At 42.6% G+C, this 25,332-nt stretch overlaps 2 protein-coding genes across 2 annotated transcripts; one reads left to right on the top strand and one right to left on the bottom strand.

Annotated features, from left to right (window-relative positions):
• Positions 1 to 6,931: 6,931 nt before the first annotated feature.
• Positions 6,932 to 10,833, bottom strand: LOC103636074 (formate dehydrogenase 1, mitochondrial). Its single transcript, XM_035961989.1, has 5 exons — positions 10,588 to 10,833; positions 8,128 to 8,675; positions 7,923 to 8,047; positions 7,525 to 7,637; positions 6,932 to 7,232 (listed from the first exon to the last, which is right to left on the bottom strand). The coding sequence occupies exons 1-5, from the start codon at positions 10,831 to 10,833 to the stop codon at positions 7,119 to 7,121; spliced, it is 1,146 nt and encodes a 381-aa protein (XP_035817882.1). The 3' UTR covers positions 6,932 to 7,118.
• Positions 10,834 to 13,523: 2,690 nt separating this feature from the next.
• Positions 13,524 to 14,516, top strand: LOC109941915 (protein FAR1-RELATED SEQUENCE 5-like). Its single transcript, XM_020543169.1, has 3 exons — positions 13,524 to 13,901; positions 13,993 to 14,317; positions 14,493 to 14,516. Exons 1-3 carry the CDS (start codon positions 13,546 to 13,548, stop codon positions 14,514 to 14,516), a joined length of 705 nt encoding a protein of 234 aa, XP_020398758.1. The 5' UTR covers positions 13,524 to 13,545.
• Positions 14,517 to 25,332: the final 10,816 nt, after the last annotated feature.

Raw genomic sequence — 25,332 nt, 5'->3', positions numbered from 1 at the left:
GGGATTCGGATTGCTCCTCCTCCGACTTCGACAATGAAGGACTCGCCGCCACTGCCTTCAACAAGTCATCCCTCTTCCCCAACGAGCATCACACATGCCTTATGGCAAGGGAGAAGAAGGTGAGTACTCAAGACTCCACTTATGCTTCTTCTAGTGATAATGAGTCTAGTGATGATGATGACATAGATTATTCATGCTTGTTCAAGGGCTTAGATAGATCTAAGATAGATAAAATTAATGAGTTGATTGATGCTTTGAATGATAAGAATAGATTACTAGAAAAACAAGAGGATCTTTTATATGAGGAGCATGATAAATTTGTTAGTGCACAAAATTCTCTTGCTCTAGAAATTAAAAGAAATGAAGTGCTTTCTAGTGAATTATCTTCTTGTCATGAAACCATTGCTACTTTAAAAGGTGTTGATAATGATTTAAATGCTAAACTAGAAGTGGCTAGTAAATCTAACTCTTGTGTAGAACAGGTTATGGTTTGCACTAGGTGTAAAGATTTTAATGTTGATGCTTGTAGTGAACACCTAGTTTCAATTTCTAAATTGAATGATGAAGTGGCTAGTCTTAATGCCCAACTTAAGACTAGCAAAAGCGAATTTGATAAATTAAAATTTGCAAGGGATGCCTATACGATTGGTAGACATCCCTCAATTAAGGATGGACTTGGCTACAAAAGGGAAGCCAAGAACTTGACAAGCCATAAGGCTCCCATCTCCGCCAAGGAGAAAGGGAAGGCCCCTATGGCTAGTAGTGTGCAAAAGAACCATGCCTTTATGTACTATGATAGAAGACAACCTAGAAATGCTTATAGGAGTTGTAATGCATATAATGCCTTTGATTCTCATGCCATGTTTGCTTCTAGCTCTTCTTATGTGCATGATAGAAATGTTGGTAGGAGAAATGATGTTCATAATATGCCTAGGAGAAATGTTGTTAATGTTCCTAGGAAAATAAATGAACCTTCTACAATATATCATGCTTTGAATGCTTCCTTTGCAATTTGTAGAAAGGATAGAAAGGTGATTGCTAGGAAATTAGGGGCAAAATGCAAGGGTGATAAAACTTGCATTTGGGTCCCTAAGACAATTGTGACTAACCTTGTAGGACCCAACAAGAGTTGGGTACCTAAGTCCCAAGCCTAAATTTGCCTTGCAGGTTTATGCATCCGGGGGTTCAAGCTGGATTATTGATAGCGGATGCACAAACCATATGACGGGGGAGAAGAAGATGTTCACCTCCTACGTCAAGAATAAGGATTCCCAAGATTCAATTATATTCGGTGATGGGAATCAAGGCAAGGTAAAAGGGTTAGGTAAAATTGCAATTTCGAATGAGCATTCTATCTCTAATGTGTTTTTAGTGGAGAGTCTTGGATATAATTTGCTATCTGTTAGTCAATTATGTCATATGGGATATAACTGTCTATTTACAAATGTAGACGTGTCTGTCTTTAGAAGAAGTGATGGTTCACTAGCTTTTAAGGGTGTATTAGACGGCAAACTTTATTTAGTTGATTTTGCAAAAGAAGAGGCCGGTCTAGATGCATGCTTAATAGCTAAGACTAGCATGGGCTGGCTGTGGCATCGCCGCTTAGCACATGTGGGGATGAAGAACCTTCACAAGCTTCTAAAGGGAGAACACGTGATAGGTTTAACTAACGTACAATTCGAAAAAGATAGACCTTGTGCAGCTTGTCAAGCAGGTAAACAAGTGGGAGGAGCGCATCACAGCAAGAATGTGATGACCACTTCAAGACCACTGGAGCTGCTGCATATGGACCTCTTCGGACCCGTCGCCTATCTGAGCATAGGAGGAAGTAAGTATGGTTTAGTTATTGTTGATGACTTTTCCCGCTTCACTTGGGTATTCTTTTTGCAGGATAAGTCTGAAACCCAAGGTACCCTCAAACGCTTCCTCAGGAGAGCTCAAAACGAGTTTGAGCTCAAGGTGAAGAAGATAAGGAGCGACAATGGGTCCGAGTTCAAGAACCTTCAAGTAGAGGAGTTCCTTGAGGAGGAAGGGATCAAGCACGAGTTCTCCGCTCCCTACACACCACAGCAAAATGGTGTGGTAGAGAGGAAGAACAGGACGCTAATCGATATGGCGAGGACGATGCTTGGAGAACTCAAGACCCCCGAGTGTTTCTGGTCGGAAGCCGTGAACACGGCTTGCCACGCCATCAACAGGGTCTACCTTCATCGCCTCCTCAAGAAGACGTCCTATGAGCTTCTAACCGGTAACAAACCCAATGTATCTTACTTTCGTGTATTTGGGAGCAAATGCTACATTCTAGTGAAGAAGGGTAGAAATTCTAAGTTTGCTCCCAAAGCTGTAGAAGGGTTTTTGTTAGGTTATGACTCAAATACAAAGGCGTATAGAGTCTTCAACAAATCATCGGGTTTGGTTGAAGTCTCTAGCGACGTTGTATTTGATGAGACTAATGGCTCTCCAAGAGAGCAAGTTGTTGATTGTGATGATGTAGATGAAGAAGATGTTCCAACGGCCGCTATACGAACCATGGCGATTGGAGAAGTGCGGCCACAGGAACAAGATGGACGAGATCAACCTTTCTCCTCAACAACGGTGCATCCCCCAACTCAAGACGATGAACAGGTTCATCAAAAGGAAGCGTGTGATCAAGGGGGAGCACAAGATGATCACGTGATGGAGGAAGAAGTGCAACCGGCACCTCCAACCAAAGTTCGAGCGATGATTCAAAGGGATCATCCCGTCGACCAAATTCTGGGTGATATTAGCAAGGGAGTAACTACTCGATCTCGATTAGTTAATTTTTGTGAGCATTACTCTTTTGTCTCTTCTATTGAGCCTTTCAGGGTAGAGGAGGCCTTGCTAGATCCGGATTGGGTATTGGCCATGCAGGAGGAACTCAACAACTTCAAGCGCAATGAAGTTTGGACACTGGTGCCTCGTCCCAAGCAAAATGTTGTGGGAACCAAGTGGGTGTTCCGCAACAAACAGGACGAGCACGGGGTGGTGACAAGGAACAAGGCTCGACTTGTGGCAAAAGGTTATGCCCAAGTCGCAGGTTTGGACTTTGAGGAGACGTTTGCTCCTGTGGCTAGGCTAGAATCAATTCGTATCTTGCTAGCATATGTCGCTCACCATTCTTTCAGGTTGTACCAAATGGATGTGAAGAGCGCTTTCCTCAACGGGCCGATCAAGGAGGAGGTGTACGTGGAGCAACCCCCTGGCTTCGAGGATGAACGGTACCCCGACCACGTGTGTAAGCTCTCTAAGGCGCTCTATGGACTTAAGCAAGCCCCAAGAGCATGGTATGAATGCCTTAGAGACTTTCTAATTGTTAATGCTTTCAAGGTTGGGAAAGCCGATCCAACTCTCTTTACTAAGACATGTGATGGTGATTTGTTTGTGTGCCAAATTTATGTCGATGACATAATATTTGGTTCTACTAACCAAAAGTCTTGTGAAGAGTTTAGCAGGGTGATGACGCAGAAATTCGAGATGTCGATGATGGGCGAGTTGAACTATTTCCTTGGGTTCCAAGTGAAGCAACTCAAGGACGGCACCTTCATCTCCTAAACGAAGTACACGCAAGATCTGCTAAAGCGGTTTGGGATGAAGGACGCCAAGCCCGCAAAGACTCCGATGGGGACCGACGGACACACTGACCTCAACAAAGGAGGTAAGTCCGTTGATCAAAAAGCATACCGGTCAATGATAGGGTCTTTACTTTATTTATGTGCTAGTAGACCGGATATTATGCTTAGCGTATGCATGTGTGCTAGATTTCAATCCGATCCTAAGGAATGTCACTTAGTGGCGGTGAAGCGAATTCTTAGATATTTGGTTGCTACGCCTTGCTTCGGGCTCTGGTATCCAAAGGGGTCTACCTTTGACTTGGTTGGATACTCAGATTCCGACTATGCTGGATGTAAGGTCGATAGGAAGAGTACATCAGGGACGTGCCAATTCTTAGGAAGGTCCCTGGTATCGTGGAACTCTAAGAAACAAACTTCCGTTGCCCTATCCACCGCTGAGGCCGAGTATGTTGCCGCAGGACAGTGTTGCGCGCAACTACTTTGGATGAGGCAAACCCTCCGGGACTTTGGCTACAATCTGAGCAAAGTCCCACTCCTATGTGATAATGAGAGTGCTATCCGCATGGCGGAAAATCCTGTTGAACACAGCCGCACAAAGCACATAGACATCCGGCATCACTTTTTGAGAGACCATCAGCAAAAGGGAGATATCGAAGTGTTTCATGTTAGCACCGAGAACCAGCTAGCCGATATCTTTACCAAGCCTCTAGATGAGAAGACCTTTTGCAGGTTGCGTAGTGAGCTTAATGTCTTAGATTCGCGGAACTTGGATTGAATTGTAGCATACATGTGTTTATGCCCTTGATCATGTTCCTTTTTGCATTTTGTTGTTTATTGTGGTGCTCAAGTTGTACACACACTCCCTGGACCTCACAAGTCCGATGCAAAGTGATGCACAGTTTTAGGGGGAGACGTGTTGCAACTTGACCCTTTGAGACTAACCATTTGTTTGAGTTTGATTGTTTTAGTCTCAAAGAAGGTTTGAAAGGGAAAGGTGGACTTGGACCGTGAAAGACTTCCACTGCACTCCGATGAAAAGAGTAACTTTTCCAAGTTCATCTTTATACTCTTATTGCCTATTTGCTCTTAATTGAAGATTTTGGTGAGGCAATGGGGTTAAAGGGCCAAGATTGATCCCGTTTTGGTGCTTGATGCCAAAGGGGGAGAAAATAAAGGCCAAAGTGATAAATGGATCAGCTACCACTTGAGAGATTTTGAAAACAGTAGAATAGAGCTTTTGGTTTGTCAAATCTCTTTTGTTGATCAGCTACCACTTGAGAGATTTTGAAAACAGTAGAATAGAGCTTTTGGTTTGTCAAATCTCTTTTGTTGTCTATCTTGTCAAAAGTTGACTTCTTGTGGGGAGAAGTATTGATTATGGGAAATAGGGGGAGTTTTTGGAATATTGAATCAATTTTCTTTGGAAAACCTCTCTTTATGTCTCTACAAGTGGATTTGACTTAGAGATAGGATTTTGAGTTTGATTTGCAAAAACAAACCAAGTGGTGGCAAAGGATGATCCATATATGCCAAAACTGAATCAAAATAAATTTGAGTTTTTATTTGAAGTGATATTGCACTTGTTCTAGTTGCTTTATGTTGTGTTGGCATAAATCACCAAAAAGGGGGAGATTGAAAGGGAAATGTGCCCTTGGGCCATTTCTAAGTATTTTGGTGATTGAGTGCCAACACAAGTGCTTAAATGTAAATCTATGCCCATGAATGGACAAAGTGCAAATCAGGAGCAAAGGTATGTTTCCATGTCTTAGTACATTGGTTTTGTGTACTAATATACTTGTCTAAGTATCAGAAACAGGAAGAAGAAGAAAAGAGGGGAGTTGGCTGTGTTCAGCCAAGAGGCTGTTTCGGTCTGGAGCACCGGACAGTGTCCGGTGGTGCACCGGACAGTGTCCGGTGCGCCAGGCTGCCTCGAGCGAAGTGGTCGCTCTCGGGAATTCGCCGACGGCGTATGGCTAAAATTCACCGGACTGTCCGGTGTGCACCGGACTGTCCGGTGAGCCAACGGTCGGCCGGGCCAACGGTCGGCCGCGGAATCCGTGCGCGACACGTGGCCGAGCCAACGGTCGGAAGGGGGCACCGGACTGTCCGGTGTGCACCGGACTGTCCGGTGCGCCAACGGCTCCCAGATCTGCAACGGTCGGCTGCGCCATTTAAGGAAAGAAATCGGGCACCAGACAGTGTCCGGTGTGCACCGGACTGTCCGGTGTGCACCGGACTGTCCGGTGCGCCCGACGACAGAAGGCAAGGATGGCCTTCCAGATTTGTTCTCAACGGCTCCTAGCTGCCTTGGGGCTATAAAAGGGACCCCTAGGCGCATGGAGGAGTACACCAAGCAACCTTAGAGCATTCTTGATCATCCACACTCAGTCTTTGCGCATCCGTTTGTCATTTGCAGTGATTCGAGCTCCGTTCTAGTGAGAACTTTGAGATAGTCTTTTGAGCTCGATTCTTGGCCGTGTGTGTGCGCGTTTTGCTGTGGATTTGTGTGTGTTGCTTCCCTCCCTTACTCCGTATTTCATTGTGAATCTCAAGTGTAAGGGCGAGAGACTCCAAGTTGTGGAGATTCCTCGCAAACGGGATATTGAAAGGAAAAGCATAACACTGTGGTATTCAAGTTGATCATTGGATCACTTGAGAGGAGTTGAGTGCAACTCTCGTCCGTTGGGACGCCACAACGTGGAGTAGGCAAGTTTTGTACTTGGCCGAACCACGGGATAAACCACTGTGTCTTCTCTGTGTTGATCTTTTGTGGTATTGTGTTTTGTTGAGACTCATCTCTAGCCACTTGGCATTAACTGTGCTAACGTTTAACCAAGTTTTGTGGCGATAAGTTTAAGTTTCACAGGATCACCTATTCACCCCCCCCTCTAGGTGCTCTCAGATAGCCTAATAATCACGTTGCCATCTTGCTCGTCCCTCCACCCATTCCTCCTTCACTGCAACACATGCAAAGATAAATGAACACCAAACCCAAATCAATTTGGAACCATGAATGCGACACAGAAATGAACACACCCTAATTTCCAAAATAAATCCAACAGTTTAAAAAAGTAATTATGACATAAACTTGATATGGAAACAGAAGCTAAGCATTAGAATCCTTGCTAGGCCATTTCTGTGCCGCATTAGGTTTTTTCTCTCTTTGAAAACAGGTTACCCCGCCGGAGGCACTCTGATCCCATCTCTGGTTACAGTGCAACCTGATTTCATTACCACGTGCGTGTTGAACCAAACATGTGACAAATGGCATAACGCATGCAGTTCGTTGCCATTTGCGTTGTCGCAGCCGAAAAAAGACAGTGCATGCAGTTCAGTGAACAGAGAAGGAAAAAAGGGACTTATTGATCTCCACGGTGAGATACCAGCAAGGCATTCTTTTATTACAGGTGGCCGCTGACAGATTTCTCAGAGCTACTCATACAGTAACACAAGTACGCAACAGGAGTTTCTTCCTCGCAACTTCTCACCAGAAAAGCCTACACAGCACAGCAACATCTCGCGCGGTCACTGGTACTGACTGGCGAGCTGGCCTTCCTTGACGATGTAGTTCTGCACCGGGAAGTCCTCGCCCTTGAAATACCTATCCAGCATGTCCCTCACACCATCCGCATACCGCAGCTGTATGAATTGTTTGTTTGCCCGCAATAGTCAGCAGCATGCACGAGAACGAATAGCAAATACTCATCATGAAAAATGCGCTATCAGTGTACATGTCGTCAAGGACTCAAGGTACACATACACACTATTAGCTAATTATTCCAGTTCTCAGTACGATTTTAATCCAGTAAAGCCTTAAGGTGATTGCCATTCTATTGAGTTCTGCTAATGCATGAAGCAGAGACCTAGTGTCCTATGAGGTATTAGAATTAGATAGATTTTCAAACTCAGGTAACAAAACTCAGAACCTGACCTGCTCATCAATTGTAGTCCCAGAGATGTGAGGGGTCATGGCATGGTTAGGCATGTAGCGCCAGGGGTGATCCTTTGGTGCTGGCTGTGGGAACCACACATCACCACCATATCCTGAGAAATGGGAATGAGATGCTCCATGTTACACAAAGTACCGGTCAATGTAGGAATATAGTCGCATTATTTCCCTATTCTTCAGATAAAATGTAGGCAGGGTGTCTTTTCAGGAAAGCAAAACGGCTCATTTGAAGTTTTCGTACTGAAGCCACGGAATACAAAGCATGCCAAGCTTAAGGAAAATAATATTAATTCATGGACCCCTTCAGTAGAATCAGACTAACTTATGTAGCAATATTGTTGTGTAAAGAGACAAAGAAAACATATTAACGTAGTAAGTACCAGCAATGTGACCGCTAGAACATGCATCTGCGACTGCTCGAGCATCCATGATTGCTCCTCGAGCATTATTCACAACAATTACACCTTTCTTCATCTTTGCAATCCTCTCTTTGTTAAACATGCCTCTGAAAAAAAAACAGCAAACAAAACTCAGAAAATACTGTCAAACTATTTTGGAAATGTCAGGTACATGATGAATACAAACCTTGTTTTCTCCGTAAGAGGTGTGTTGATCACAATCACATCACACTTTGGAAGCATAGCATCCAGGTCCTCCTCAAATTTGGCCCCAATTTCTTTCTCAAGCTCTGGGTCAATCTGAAGTCTATCATGGTAAAGTAGGTTGCAGTTAAAGGGCTTAAGACGCTGAAGCAAGAGCCTGCCAATACGACCAGCCCCAACAGTCCCAACAGTTTTTCCTTCAAGATCATAAGCTTTGTGGGCAATGCCTGCTACGTTCCATTCGCCTTGAACTACCTGTTGGTACCCAGGCAAGAAGTTCCTGAGCAGAATCAGAATGCGCAAGAGCTCATCTTCTGCCACAGAGACAGTGTTGCTTCCAGTGACCTCAGCCACAGTTAAGCCCGCAGCAGCAGCTGCTGGAAGATCAATATGATCGGAGCCGATTCCTGCCGTGAGAAGAAGCTCAAGATTCTTCGCCTTCTTTATCCTCTCTGCAGTGACATAAGCTGGGTGGAATGGGGTGGTAATCAGGACATGCATGTCTTCAATGTGCTTCTCCAGTTCTGAAAACAGTTACAGAAATCATTTAGTCGAAACAAGTACAGATATGAAAATATATTATTGTTTTTTTATACTAAGGTCGTGTTCCAAACCTCAAACTAACGGTTAGCAGCTAAAATTAGCTGAGTGGTTCAGAACAGACCAGCCAATAAACCATATAATTGTTAGTTATATCTCTTAAATAGCTATATAACAGTTGTTATCTGCTCTAACCCAGCTAAAACCAGCCAAATAACTTATTAGTTGACTAATAATTAACTGTAGAGGTTTGGAATGGGCCTAAATAAGTATAGTTAGATTTGTTAGGAAATGCATTTCCATTTGGAGGTGTCGAGCTCTAAACAAGTCTAGAACTTTCTTGGGTGGAGTTAGTTTCACGCAAGAGCAGTGTTTAGGAGCTTATCACATGTTCACAGGCCAAAGTGATCACTATTATCTCTTCCGAGAAAGAAAGAGGCAGCAAATACAAGGGTCAGGCCGTCAGATGATGACATCATTCTCTGCACTCTTAACAACAGAACAGACCAGTTTTATGACAGTCTCTGTGCATTTTTGCCGTGCATTCCAAGCAATATACATCCCTTGAAGTCTGTAACCCTTCCTTTTCTTTTTTTCTGAATGCATATCGGACCAACAGCTTCCTAGAATACAGATCATGGATCCAATTGCTAGATACTACGGCCTCAGGCGAGGCCAGGTCGTGAAGATCATCAGGCCCAGCGAGACGGCGGGCAGATACGTTACATACCGCTACGTTGTATGACAGAACGTCAGAACACTGAAGAAGAAGAGAACCACAGATATGTCAAAAAAAAACTCAGCTAATTTAAGAGATATAACTAACAATTATATGGTTTATTGGCTGGTCTGTTCTGAACCACTCAGCTAATTTTAGCTGCTAACCGTTAGTTTGAATTAATGTTAAGCAGACCCAAACAAGATATCTCAAATGGTCATAGAATGGAATTGCTGGTAATATTAATTCAAAGTGATCAAAATAGCAAACCTGAACATTTCTTTCCTCCATTAGAATCTCATTCGCCTTCTCACACAAAACCCTTACTTGTACCACATAAATTGCAGGGGATCGAAGCCTCCAATTTAGTACTACAAATCATCACAATCTTGAACTGAAGAGGAGGGTTAACAGACTGTTAGAAACATCCATTCCCATCTAGTATTTCCATCTGATACTGTAAATAATCGTAATACTCAACTGAAGCCAAATAATTAGCTGTCGATCAGAAACATGCTCCCATCCAGTGTACTGCTTTCCTAGTGATAAGGCGAACAGAACAGCTGCTACAAGTATTCAGTTTTCAATTTCAGTTCAACAAGTATTCCAACATTATGTACATGCATATACCTGTTAAGATGTTTAAAATTCAAGCTATATCATGGTGATATGTAAATCAGCGAAGTATTGATGTAGAGATCAAATAAATGAGGCAATGCAACTTTACTGAAACTGGAATTTTAGACCAACGTGCTGACTACTGAACAAGAAAAAATGAACTGTATGAATAAAATCATGCTACAAAAGTTGTGAATCATAGGACAATATGTTAATTAAATCATGCTACAAATGATAGTGCAGTCCTTTATTTAATAAAAAATAGAAAGCACAATATGTTTCATGTATCATTACCATGCAGTGTAATCAGATTGATGAAATGGGCATTATACATAAGATTCAACATCAATTACACTAACCTTACTATAAGGTGTAGAGGACGATGCTCCACCCAGCCTGCTCAGCTCTCTCCCTCCAAGCAGCAAAAGCACGGCTTGGACCTACGGACGAAACCAATAGCTCTCATCAATTTTGCTAATTGAATTGACTACAAGCAGAGAAAACAAGTTCACATCTATAGAGGGTAGAAGAGGAGGGGCCATTTTAGGGGAGACAAAGAGAACCAACACTGTGCGAGTCCATCTGCCTGGAATGCAACTCGCCATGGAAAAAGAGGGTGAGTTGGTTGGTCGCCATGGGCGGCACAACCCCAGCCACGAGGTGCTCCACAGATGGGGCAACGACGGCGAGGGGCGGGGCGGAGATCCCATCTGCCGGTTGCAGGTGCTGACCGTGCCTCCACCAATGGGGCAACGACGGCGAGAGCGGGGCAGCGATCCCATCCGCCGGCTGCTGGTGTCGATCGGGCCCCATCACGGCTAGTACGACTTGTTTCCATCGTTGTTGGACGTGACGAGATCAGATCAAACAATAGGATGTGGGGTGAAGGGTAACCCTATGTGGGAGAGCAGTGGGCGACGAGCGGCGCGTGCGGAGAGAGAGGGAGAGGAGGGGTTGTGAGCGCGCGGAGAGAGGGAGAGGAGGGGTCGTGAGGGCGACCTGCCTATGGAGAACGCCCTGAGGCTCACGCGCAGAGAGGGTGAGGGCGCACGTGGCGGCTCGCGGAGAGAGCGACGACGGGGAGGAAGAGTGGCGGCCACAGCCTGACGAAGCCGGAAAGGAGGTGGCGGTGGGAGAGAACCTGTGCGGGGGAAGAAGGGGGTGACGGGGGCGCGGGCAGGAGCACAGGTCAAGGATGGACGGGCGCGGCAATGCGGCGCAAATTTGGGCATCGGGAGAGGGAGCGAGGGATGGCGTGACGTGCGGGAGGTCGCGAGCGAGAGCCGGGGGCGGGGGCACGGTGCCTGTGGACGCCCTCACTGTATTCTTATGATGTAGTGTATATATATATATATATATATATATATATATATATATATATATATATATATATATATATATGCACATGGGTGCATTCTCTACATTGAATGCACCCACCTGCAATAACACCCTGAGCACGTCCTCGGCCCTCCTGTATGCGCGCCTCCCTGCCCCCCGCCGCCGTGTTCCTCCGTGTCCCCGCGCCACCCTCTCTCCCCACCGCCGCCGAGCGCCTCCCTGTCTCCGTGCCGCCGCGCGCCTCCCTGTCCCCCGCATTAGGTGTGATTGCAACTGTTGTATAATTCTACCCAAATATCTGTTAAAAAATGTAAACAAAATGATTGCAACTGCTGATGTGTTGTAATTGCAACTGCTGGTGTGGTGTGATTGCAACTTCTATATAACTATGTCCAAAAATCTGTTAAACAAACAATGATTGCAACTGCTGGTCTGGTGTAATTGCAACTGCTAGTCTGGTGCGATTGCAACTTCTATATAACTATGTCCAAAAATCTGTTAAACAAACAATGATTGCAACTGCTGGTCTGGTGTAATTGCAACTGCTAGTCTGGTGCGATTGCAACTTCTATATAACTATGTCCAAAAATCTGTTAAACAAACAATGATTGCAACTGCTCTCTGGTGTAATTGCAACTGCTGGTCTGGTGTGATTGCAACTGCTGCTTGGTGTAATTGCAACTGCTGGTCTGGTGTGATTGCAACTTATGTGAAGAGGTTGAGCCATTCGTGGAGAAAGAGGGGCGTGGGCGGGAAAGTGAAAAGGTTCTGTCGGGAGCGTGCGGGAGGGACGAAGACGTGCGAGAGGGACGAAGACGGCCTAGGTGGAACGGTTGGCTCGGACCTGGCGCGTAGGTTCGGCCTGAGTGCATTCTCTATATTGAATGCACCCAGGTGTAATATATATATATATATATATATATATATATATATATATATATATATATATATATATATATATATATATATATATATATATATATATATATATATATATATATATATATATATATATATATATAGGGCGTTGGTAATGGAAGCCCTGGGCTTCATATGGGTGCGCGGAGCCCCAGCCGGACGAGCCGAACGTGGTCGAACCGAATGGATCGATCCAGGCGGCCCGTTTTAATGCAGTACAGTTATGCAAGTATAATTGCTTGTACAAATATGCGTAAACCAACGTGGGCGACGTGTTCGTACGTGGATCGGTGACGTGTAACCCGTAAAAGGGGGAAGCGCATTTAAACAGACCGTTACGACACCGTAAATGTATTCATAACATTGCATAGATGTCTGTTACTCCCCCGAACAGATCGCCCACGATCAGCGCGGCCACGATCCTAAAATTAAGCGGGTAATGGATATGCGCCGTGAAATATGCGTCCACGATATTGGATATACGTTTGGTATAGGGAAAAAAATCATAATCTTCCAGAGAAGTGGTGAGTACGCATCATTTGATATTGCGCTGCTGGGTGAACGGCGATTTTGATCTGGAAGATGGCGGCGCCATGGGGAAACAAGACCATAAGTGAGTATGCGACGCCGACGTCTGTTCATAGACAAAATCAATGCTTGGATATCGTAACAATGGTGCAGGAAGAAGAACAAGGAGGGTACCAGTTAGCGTCAGATGGAATTACGCATACAGAATCAGCTACTGCTGTAAACGCAATTACTCCACCGGCAGCTTTGAGGGCCCCAGGGGTTGATGAACAGACCATATTTGAGGCATCAAGGATGACAGTAACTGAAGGAGGGCAGCACCTTAATACTATGCGTACTATTGGTGATCATGAACAAGACACACCAGTGATTCTGCAGAGACATGTAAGTAATATTGAACTGATTTGAATTTTCAGTATTGAACGTTGAATTGTATACAGTATAAGGCAGCTAGAGATGGTGTGACATTAAGTATTTATATTGTGCATACACTGTGAAACTTTTGGCTGAAAATTGTTATGTTCTACACACAACATAAAAATATGTAGGGTACCATAGATGATACAATTTATATTTTTTGCACAGGAAGTTACAATTGATCCGAGATTAGTACCTAAAGTTGGTATGACATTCAGTGGGGTGGATGAAGCATATAAATTTTATAGTAGGTATGCATATGAAGTTGGATTTCCATTGAAAAAGTATAGAGAACGGAAAAATTGTAAGTGGTTGAATTGCTCGATGGAAGGCAAAAGATCAGTAAGGGGAATATCAAACCCAAAGGTACGTAGTACCAGTTCGAAACGGACACAATGCAAGGCCGGTATGAAACTTAAAAAAATTTATGATGATGCAAAAGAGACAGTTATATCAGTGCGTATTGATCTGTTGCACTTGGATCATAATCATGAATTTTTTAAAAAGGATACCGAAAAGAATCAATTACAATGCAACAAGACGCATGATCCTGAATACATGGAGTTCATAAGTTCAATGCAAGAGAGTCGAATCCCGCAACATTGTATTATGGATTATGTATCAGAAATGCACGGTGGTCCTGAGAGTGTGCCTGTAACAGCACAGGACATGTATAACCTGTAAGTTTATGATATGTTCCGATTGATATACATAAATGATATATGCTGGTTGTTGTTTCTGCCTAATGCTAAATTCTCACAATAATTTCAGGAAAAAGGCAAAGCAACGAGAAAGAAATGCAAATGATGTGGCAAAGCTACTATCCTTTTTTGCATCCTGCAAAAAGGATAATCCACAATTTTTCTCTGACTTCCAATTGGATAAAGAAGGCAAGATTTTAAGCATATTTTGGTCACATGCAAGCCAGCAAGGGGATTACATTGATTTTGGTGATGCGGTTACATTTGACACAACACATAAGACTAATCTGTATGAAAAACCACTAGGTATGTTTGTTGGTTCAAATCACCACCTACATTGCACTATATTTGCTTTCGCATTGTTGGGGGATGAAACTGTTGATACAATTGAATGGGTATTCAACGCCTTCAAAACATGCATGGGAACCGAAGGTCCACGAGTGATGCTGACAGGTACGACTGATAATAATGAATTAAATGTATATACATCAACTATGGCTTAAATTAGATATTATTTTCTTTATATAACATGGAATAAGATTCGTACAATTGTGTCATATATGTTTGCAGATCAAGATCCTGCAATGCCAGTAGCCCTCGAGAGGGTTTTCCCGCACACAATACATCGTTTATGTCTATGGCATGTGCAAAATAGGTATATGCCTTTTCTAAACGAGTTGTATGCAAGATTTGAGGAAATGGACTTTAAGACACGGTTTCAATCTATAATACATCATCCTTTGACTGAGTTGGAGTTTGAGACTGCATGGTCAATGCTACTTGAAGATTTTGATCTGCACGATAACAGTACTCTGGATAAGCTGTATGGAATACGTAAGGATTGGGTGCCTGCTTTTTTTAAAAATCATTATTGTGGTCTAATGTTGTCTACACAGCGTAGCGAAAGCATGAACAGGCTTGTCAAAAGTGCACATGTTGATGCAAATACTCCGCTTCATCAATTCGCCAAGCAAATGATGAAACTTCTACACAGTAGAAAGATGAAAGAGTCAAAAGAAGCAGTGGGAAGCATGGTGAGGATAAAATTGTTATGTCGTATATTGATACTTTAATATAAGTGTAAACTAATTTGCATTATATATGCCACAGGGTCAAAAGGAAACGAACACGCTATACATGTTTGAGATAAGGGTTGCAAGAGCATACACAAGGGCTATGATGTGTAGATTCCAGGAATCTTTGAAATATGCCACCGCATTCAAGATAATGCATGACGAAGAAGGGGGTGCACATGATTGGGTAGTGCAACATACAACTAGATCGAATAAAATTGTTTGGGGACAGCACCAATTCAAAGTCACAGCTGATGGAAGATGCAGGAAAGTATACTTGTGAATGCAAACATTGGGAACATACAGGTATGGAGTACTACAAAGTAAATATATACATTGAAAACATATGAACAAAATCTTAAGATCATTATTGTTTTATAGGGCTATTCTGTGTACATGTACTACGCGCGTTTATGCATCTTCAGATTGACCGGATACTGAAAGAATATATTTTACAAAGATACACCACCTCTGCAAGGCAAGATGTTCCGTTTTCAAGAGATGATAGGAATTTGAAGGGGAAGGATGGAGAAACTAAGTCATATAGACAGAAGATGTTGCTTAAAAAGGCAATGAAAGTAGTGCATCATGCTAGTTTATCCAAAGCAGGAAATGATAGAGCCCTAACAGTAATGGATGAGCTTCTCGAAGTACTTTCGCGTTTGGAAACAGATATAGACGTTGAGGAAACTTGTGGAACTAGTGGAGGAGATGATATACAGGTATGTAATGTTTTAATATGTATGTTGTAACATATTATTAATCATATTATATTGATGAGGTGTGAAACAATAAAATCTCAGGACGATGATGAAGCCAATAGAGACAACGAAAAGGATGATGAATTTGACGAAAGGAATAACAAGGTTTGAATCGTTCTGTTGTTAATGTTTATTTGTAAATGATGTATAATGATCTTTCATCCAAATTTTCAGGAAATTCAAGACGTATCTATTATACTTGAACAAGGTGTGGCCAATGATCAAATACATATACCAGTACGTCCATTAGAAGAGGTAATATCTTTAACAACTTTACTGATTTGCAGGTATACATATACATGATTTATACGTTTGAGTTATTGGGTTATGATTGAGCTTAACAAAATGTGTTGTCAATTACAGATTAATTTGCATGACCACGCAATAATGAATGTTAGTGGTGTCAGTGAACAAAATGATAATGCCAGAAAGGTAATAATGGTATAAATACTGTATGTTGGACTACATAATATTATATGCTGAGAAGTATTTACTTTTGAATTGCAGAAACTGGAATTTGCAGTCGATGGGATAAGCTTGGCAAGACCAAATAACTCAAGACCCAAAGGAAGAACAATAAAGGGGAGTAAAGAAAGGGTTATTAAATTGGGAGCTAAAGGTACAAAGAAAATGACCAGGAAATGTCAGAAGTGTGGAATTGCTGATGGTCACAACAGTAGGACATGTTTGTCAATGGAGGAAAATAGACAAAGGTTGGCAAGCCTTGCTGGACGTAAGAGAGGACGACCTCCAGGATCTAGGAACAAGGGTGGCAGTAAAGCTCCTGATTGGAATGAGACAACAACATCTAAAAAACACACAAATGAGTTCGATAGTAGTGAGTCAGACAGTGATTAGAATGTTGTATGAGATACGATTAATTTGTTTTTACAATAAACCTTGCTTGTTTGGCAACTGATTTATATAGAGGTGGATATTGAAATCTAATAAATGGTGCGTATATTGCTTAATAATCTTGCGTAACTGGAACTACAAATCAGCGTATATAACTTGTGGGATGATCGTATAATTTGTAAACTATATACCAGTACTGTTGATAAACGACAGCAGTGAGTCAGGCGCGCGAATAGTCTGTTGTATCTGATACAAATAATCTAAGATATAAAGTTGTTGAAATCTGATAAATAGAGCGTATATTGCTTACTAATGTTGCATAATTGGAAGTAGGAAACATCGTATATGGCCTGTATGATAATCGCATATAAACAGATGGTAGTATTAAGCAATGAGGTATACATATAACATCTTCAGAACATAAAAACAGATCATATTTAAAGCACACAGAAGTGAAAACATCTGATGTTCACATATTCGCGACATAACCATAAGTATCCAGCCAACTAAAGTTCACAGAAAGAACCTGGGTAACACCCCTAACACAAAGTAGCATGACAATTGTTCTGAAAACAGCACATATAAGGAAGCTTCCTACAATTGTTAACTGAACAAAATGGCCAAAATACCACAGTACGGTACATTGCCCACACCATTGCTTAGATCTGACATAGTTCACTAATTGCGCGCAAACATAAATCTCTGGATATCTAATGGAAGTGGCAACGCCTTGTTGATGCGATGGAATGTGAGTTGATGAAGGGCATGAGCACGTAGGTCTCGGGAATTGTCCTGCAATAAAAGCATAGCTTGCATCAGACACGTCTATAGCTAACATGAACAACTGATGGCAACCGGACTATAGAAACAGTTAGCACAGACACTTACTGGTTGATTGAAAGAAGATATGACACCTGCATTGTGATCATAAGATTTCATGTAACTCATCACAAAAAATCCACAGTCATTTGACCCTGTCCTTATTGTTGGGCAGTTAGATGGCATATCCAATGGAAAATTACCAAACTTAGGAAATTCTGCGTTGGGGCAAACGTGTTGTAACGCTTTGCTCAGCCTACTCATTATCACCCTAGCCCATGGGAATTTCCTGCCACCTAAATAAATTGGATCATAATGATAGTCCTTCCATTCGGTGCCACCAAGTTGTATACCATAGGGATTCGAATCTAAAATGTGTATAACCCGGTGGTGTAGATTGATCACATAGAGTGTCCAATGACCCCTGCTAAGCATAGGTACCATTATCTGTTGATGAGAAAAGTAAATTTAGGTTACATGTTGCTGTTGTAAAGTCATGATAATTAAAATGTACAGTTAATGAGCTGATGAAACTGTGAACAAAATGTTAATGGGACTTACCGACTTGCATTTATCCAGATTCACCAAAGCAGGCAATGTGTTGTGCAAGCAATTCTGTAGGACATTTTGATCAAACGGCTGAGGATTCTTGCTGTGACGTTCCTGTTCTTCAAAATTTAACAGAGCCTATAAAAAAAATAGAGTGTGTAAGTATATTATGTGTATAGTTACAATAACTGTGAAGAAGAACCTACCCCAACGTTGACATCAAGTATTAATCTGTTAGATGTCAGAGTTCGACGATGATTTTTAGAATCATCACGAACACACTCTATGAAACACTGCATGAAGACATCCTCAAGACATTTACCCTCCGCGAAAGATTCATAAATATCCATACAGTTTGCACTGTAATCACCGTAATCAATAACTACCCTGTATGATGAACAAAGGTATAGATTCTTATTTCATAAATGAACCAACTTATAAATACGTTATTCGTAATTTGGGTTACATGTACCTGCTTTGGTCAATGTCCTTGGAACAAATTAAATCCCACAGAGAACGGATACACTCTTGCTCTGTAAGTGGTGGATCAGATCCAGAGATTGTAGTACCTTTGAGTGTATCAACCTGAAATGCAACATGGTTGTAAGTGGTTGAACATTAAAAAATCAGTTTAATATCATAAAAAGCATTATGTAATATGTATGTTATCTGTTGGGGTCGTGCTTCGGTGCGCCGAAGGTCTCACACGAAGAAGCAGCTTCGGCTGAAGTCGTCTCCAAGAGATGGCCGAAGGTCCCTTTTCATGGAGCTTCGGCGTTTTAAACCGACATAGAGATAGAATGACCTTTTTATACATATAGGTCTGAGTCAATGCTGTAAACTTTCGCAAGGGGCATAATTGTAATTTGTCACAGGCTGCGACCTGTGCCTATAAATAGATGAACAGTACCTCTGTACTGTTCACGGGAACCTGTCATTTGCTTTCGCATCACGCTTGTACTTTTGCCTTCCGCAGGACCGAAGGTACATTTGTAATTCAAAGTCATTTACATTCATTAATACGAATAGAGATAATTCTATGACAATACTTAAATGTTTATTTCATATTCTATGATTTATGTAAATGCTTCATTCTTCGTTGTTATGCTTACGAAGGTATGTCCTTCGTAACCTTCGTCTGAGATGCTTTATATCCCGAAGGGATATATCGTTATGGAGGACGAAGGACCTTTACACTTAACATTTTTTGTGTTGCCTTGTTCTTAATTCTTAGCATTTGAGAACAAGTCCCCAACATTGGCGCCCACCTCCGGTCAACTCACTTCCACCTTTCTGAGCTGATGGCTTCGTTCAACACTCAAGCTGGAGCTGCTTCGGCTTCGAAGCTGGTGCTCCCGATAACAGGCGGTTCTTGCTCAGAGCCAGCTAACAAAAAGCAGAAGAAGGAGGCTCAGAGAAGGGTGCAGCATGTTGGAGTGCAGGGACCCTTCATTAAGTCAAAATGGTCTCACATTCCAATTACCTTCTCTCAGGAAGATCTTCAGCTCAAGGACTATCCCCACAATGATGCTATGGTCATTTCTTGTGTGATCAAAGGGTTTCTGGTTCACAATGTCCTAGTTGACACAGGCAGTGCAGCTGACATTATATTTGCCAAAGCCTTCAGACAGATGCAAGAGCCTGAAGACAAGATTCATGATGCTACGCACCCTCTTTGTGGCTTCGGAGGGCGGCAGATTGTGGCACTCGGGAAGATTACCATGCCGGTAACCTTCGGATTTGTTAATAACACAAGGACTGAGCAAATTATGTTTGATATTGTTGACATGGAATACCCCTACAACGCCATCATTGGTCGTGGTACCCTAAATGCTTTTGAAGCAATTCTTCACCCAGCTTATCTCTGCATGAAGATACCTTCGGACCAAGGGCCTATTGCTATTCATGGGAGTCAGGAAGCTGCCAGAAGGGCCGAAGGAAGCTGGACTGATTCCAAGGCAATCCATAATATAGATGGAGTTGAAGCTTGTGAACAGTACAAGTTCAGGAGGGAAAAAGCAGCTTCGGCTGATCAGCCGAAGCCCATGCTGCTGTGTGAGGATATAGCAGAGCAGAAGGTGCTATTGGGCTCGCAATTATCTGAAGATCAAGAGAAAACCTTGATAAGGTTTTTATTCAACAATAAAGATGTTTTTGCATGGTCAGCCAATGATCTATGTGGAGTGAATCGGGATGTTATTGAACATTCGCTCAATGTTGACCCATCCTTCAGACCCCGCAAGCAGAGGCTTCGGAAAATGTCTGATGACAAGGCCGAAGGGGCTCGCAACGAAGTAAAAAGACTCCTAAGTGCAGGAGTTATCAGAGAAGTGAAGTATCCAGAATGGCTAGCTAACACTGTTATGGTGAAGAAGGCCAATGGAAAGTGGAGAATGTGTATTGATTTCACAGATCTCAACAAGGCTTGTCCGAAGGATGAGTTCCCGCTGCCAAGGATAGACTCTTTAGTTGATGCAGCAGCTTCTTCGGAACTCATGAGTCTCCTGGATTGTTACTCAGGCTATCATCAAATCTGGATGAAAAAGGAGGATGAGCCGAAGACTAGTTTCATAACCCCAAGTGGTACATATTGCTATCTTTGGATGCCTGAGGGGCTTAAGAATGCTGGAGGGAGTTTCAGCAGGATGACTGCGAAGGTTCTCCAATCTCAGATAGGCAGAAATGTGTTGACCTATGTTGATGACATTATTGTAAAAAGCACGAAGCAAGAAGACCATATTGCTGATCTGCAGGAGACCTTCGCCAGCTTCAGACAAGCTGGTCTGAAGCTGAATCCAGAAAAATGTGTCTTCGGAGTAAAGAAGGGTAAGTTCCTTGGATGCTTGGTTTCAACAAAGGGAATTGAAGCTAACCCAAATAAAATCGAAGCTATACTTCGAATGGAGCCACCAACCACAAGAAAGGGGGCCCAAAGATTGACAGGAAGACTGGCATCTCTTAACAGATTTATATCCAGATCAGCGGAAAGAAATCTACCCTTCTTCGAGGTGCTAAAATCAGCTGAAGTCTTTCAATGGGGCCCAGCTCAGCAAAAAGCTTTCGAAGAACTCAAGCAATACCTGATAGATCTAACAACATTAACTCCACCAATGCCAGGGGCTCCTCTGTTGTTGTATGTGGCAGCTTCGCACTCAGCAGTAAGTGTGGCACTTGTGCAGGAGAAGTTTGATGGACAAATCAAGAAGCAGGTCCCAGTATATTTTGTATCTGAGGTCCTTAGTGTCTCAAAGAAAAATTATACAGAACTGGAGAAGGTGTTGTATGCCGTTCTAATGGCATCCAGGAAGCTTCGGCATTATTTTCAGGCATATAATATTATTGTTCCTTCTTCGCAGCCGTTGAAAGATATCATGAGAAATAAAGAAGCTACTGGCCGAATTGGAAAATGGGCTGCGGAGCTTAATGAATTTTACATTGATTATGTGCACAGATCCTCGATCCAGTCTCAAGCATTGGCAGATTTTATTGCCGACTGGACGCCAGGGGCTCAGGGCGAAGAAGCGAATAAAGATGCCGAAGCATGGACAGTGTTTTGTGATGGCTCCTGGGGAACCTTCGGAGCAGGAGCAGCTGCTGTTTTGGTTTCACCGTCCAAGGTTAAAACTTGCTATGCAGCAAGACTGGACTTCAGCTGCACAAATAATATTGCTGAGTACGAAGCCCTGCTCCTGGGACTTCGGAAACTAAAGGCGATGGGGATCAGGAGGGCGATTCTTAAAACTGATTCTCAGATTGTTTCGGGTCATATTGACAAAAGTTGCAAGGCTAAAGACCCGAAGCTTGAAAAATACCTAGACACAGTCCGAAGGATCGAAGCTTCCTTCGAAGGATTTTCTGTCAAGAATATCCCTCGAGGGCAAAATGAACATGCTGATTTGTTAGCCAGGTCTGCAGCACAGGGGCTGCCGCTACCTTCGGATGTATTCTTCGAAACAATAAAGGCACCTTCAGTGGAGTTACTTGAAAGAGCAGTTCTTACTATTTCTCCTGTGTACAGTGAAGATTGGAGAACTGAAATAATTTCTTACCTTCAGGGCAACTTCCTATCAGATGACGAAGCTTATAATAAAAGAATAGAGGCAAGAGCTCGACCGTATATCATTATAGAAGGGGAGTTATACAAGCACGGAGTTTGTGCACCGCTGCTCAAGTGCTTGTCTAGAGCCGAAGGTATAGAGTTGATGAAGGAGATACATGCAGGTCTTTGTGGATCCCACATCGGATCCAGGCCGTTACTTGGAAAAGTGTTCCGTCAAGGATTTTATTGGCCGAAGGCAGCTTCGGATGCAGCTGAGTTAGTTAAAAAGTGCGAAGGTTGTCAGAAATGTGCAAGAGATCAAAAACAACCTTCGTCTTTGACACAGCTAATACAACCCATCTGGCCATTGCAAAGGTGGGGCTTCGATTTGCTGGGCCCATTACCACCGGCTCAAGGCAATCTGAAATATGTTGTAGTTGCTGTGGAATATTTTTCCAAGTGGATTGAGGCGAAGCCATTAGCTACAATAACTTCGGCCACTGTCCAAAAATTTTTCTGGCAGAATATTGTCTGTCGCTTCGGAGTGCCGAAGGCTATAACCGTAGATAATGGAACACAATTTGACTCCGAAGAATTCAGAAATTTTTGTGATCAAATTGGCACGAAGATCCACTTTGCGTCAGTCAGGCACCCGGAGTCGAATGGGCTTGTTGAAAGGGCCAACGGCATCATAATGACAGGAATAATGAAGCTAATCTTTAATCAACCAAGGGGAAAGTGGCCAGATCAGCTTACCAAAGTGGTATGGAGCCATAACACAACAACATCAAGATCTACAGGCTTTACCCCATTTAAGTTGTTATTTGGTGACGAAGCAATAACCCCGGAAGAAGCCAAAGCTGGATCAATAAGAGTGGTAGCTTCGGCAGAATCAGGTCCCGAAGATACTTGTCTCGTGGAAAAAGATGCCTTAGAAGGGATCAGGCTTCAGGCCGTGGAGAATATCAATAAGTACCAGGCTGAAACAGTTAAATGGCGAGATAGAAAGGTCCGGCTAAAAAATATTGAGCCAGGACACTTGGTGCTTCGGAGAGTGGCCAATCCGGATACAGTGGGCAAATTGCAACTGAAATGGGAAGGGCCTTTCTTAGTAGCATCTTCGTCAAGGCCTGGTTCGTACAGACTGAAGGACATGGATGGCAATGAAATTCCAAGATCTTGGAATGCGGATGAGCTTCGGCGGTTTTATGTATAACTCGATGTAATTTTGACTTTTCTTTTCTTTTTCATGGCACCCTTTTCCTTTCTAAAGGGGGAGAAAGGTTTTTAATGGGGCCATCTTATGTAATTTCCTTTTTAGTTTTATAAGAGCAAAATCCCCCAAAGAATGTAAATGTAAAAGCTGAGAGCGCACCATCGAGTGCCGAAACTAAAAAAGAGAAGAAGCTCCAAAGACGTCCCTAAGGGGATGCAGAGCTCACAGCGAAAAGTCAACGCTGATTCCGCCGAAAGTAAAAGGCGAAGAAGCTCCAAAGTCGTTCCTAAGGGAATGCAGAGCTTATACCGTCTAAGTAAAAGACGAAGAAGCTCCAAAGACGTCCCTAGGGGGATGCAGAGCTTACAGCGAAAAGTCAACGCTGATACTGCCTAAGTAAAAGGCAAAGATGCTCCAAAGTCGTTCCTAAGGGAATGCAGAGCTGACGTGTGTTTTGCTCCTAAGAAAATGATGGATGAGTGTGGCTTCGGATATACGCTTCGGACATTCATTTGCACATTACATTACATCATGGCATTTGCATACATAAGCATTCATTCATAGCATTTATGTACCAAAGTGGTTGCTTCGGCAAAAAAGAGAATTGGTTTTTTATGAATCGTTGTGTAAAAGTAAAAGCTTCGGCAGAAAGAGGAAGTAGTCTTTTATGTTTTGCTATGTAAAAGCTTCGGCAGAAGGAAGAAGTAGTCTTTTATGTTTTGCTATGTAAAAGCTTCGGCAGAAAGAAGAAGTAGTTTTTTATGTTTTGCTATATGAAGAAAAGCTTTGGCAAAAAGAGGAAGCGGCCGTTTAGGCTTCGTTGTGTACGAAAAGAAGGGAAGGTGTTTTTTTCGCCTTCGGCTCAAAATACTGATTTCGTCCACATCAAAGCGACTCAATCGAAGGGTAAGAATATATTACAAGGTATGTACAAAGTTCCTTGAGAACAGTTCAATTGTATTTACAAAACTTGTTACAAAAGTATCCTGAGTTTTTTCCTATAGTACATTTCTACTGATCTTCATTAAGCTTCAGCTTCGGCGACAGTTTCGGCGACATAACTTAGGCATCATTTTCACCTTCGTCATCCTACATAAATCAAGGAATCGTGAGTAAAAATCAAGTGCAAAGAAAAAGGTAAGTACGAAGTATTATTTCTTACTGGTTCAAGATGACTTCGGGCTTCGTCTCCAGCTTTCTCTCGACCGCCCTTTGTCCATACCATTTTTATAAATCTATTGGAGATACTTCGGGCGAGGTCGGGCATATCATCCAGGATTGATGAAGATAAGGTGAAATTGGGCCTGTTGACAACCTTTCCATGTTCGCAGCCAGCTTTCAGAAATGCAGCAGCGGTACCCTGAGAAGCTACCCAGGCACAGAAGTCGCCGTGCCCGGCTATAACTTCGTCAAGCTCTTCGATTTCAGCTTCAATATGATCGAAGGCCTGGGGTAAATTTTCCGCCGAAGGGTTAAATTTCCCACTGCTGGCTCCAACAGAGTAAAATATCTTCTTTAATCGTCCAATACAATTATTGCCAAAGTTCAAGCATTTGTCTTGAAGGCTTGTTAATGCTTTCTTCAATTCTGAGCTGGTCTGGACTTCGGCTTTAAGCTTCGAATTCAGTTCTAGCTTCTCCTGATCAAATTGTTTTGATTGATTGATAAGCTTCGAATTTAACTCTAATATTTTAGCCTCAGTTTCAGCCAGCAAGCCTTCGGTCGATTGGAGCTCGAAGTCTTTCTTTTCAATGATGGCAGATTGCTCTTTTATTTTGCTTTCCAAGTTTTCAATTATAGCTTCGTGCTTTTTGTCCTCCAAGTCTTGTTGCATCTTCAGAGCTTTGCTCAGTAGCATGCTCTGAACAGAAACAACTTATGTTAAGTAATATTTTCATTGTTAACGGCAATAAAAACTAGAGAAAAAGGTTGTTTACCTTGAAGTTAGAATAAAACAAGCTGCCGACGATATGTTGTCGTCGGTAGCGGCTGATGTCTGTCTCTAGCTTCGGAAAACCGATACTCTTCGATAGAGTACCGATTACCTTAGCTCCAGTCTGGTCTCGAATACAGCCTAGTTTTTCATCATCTACACCCC

This window comes from Zea mays, chromosome 8 (assembly GCF_902167145.1).
Source record: "Zea mays cultivar B73 chromosome 8, Zm-B73-REFERENCE-NAM-5.0, whole genome shotgun sequence".
NCBI lineage: Eukaryota > Viridiplantae > Streptophyta > Magnoliopsida > Poales > Poaceae > Zea > Zea mays.
Note: the sequence above shows the minus strand (reverse complement) of the source record. Positions and strands in the feature narration are given on the sequence as shown.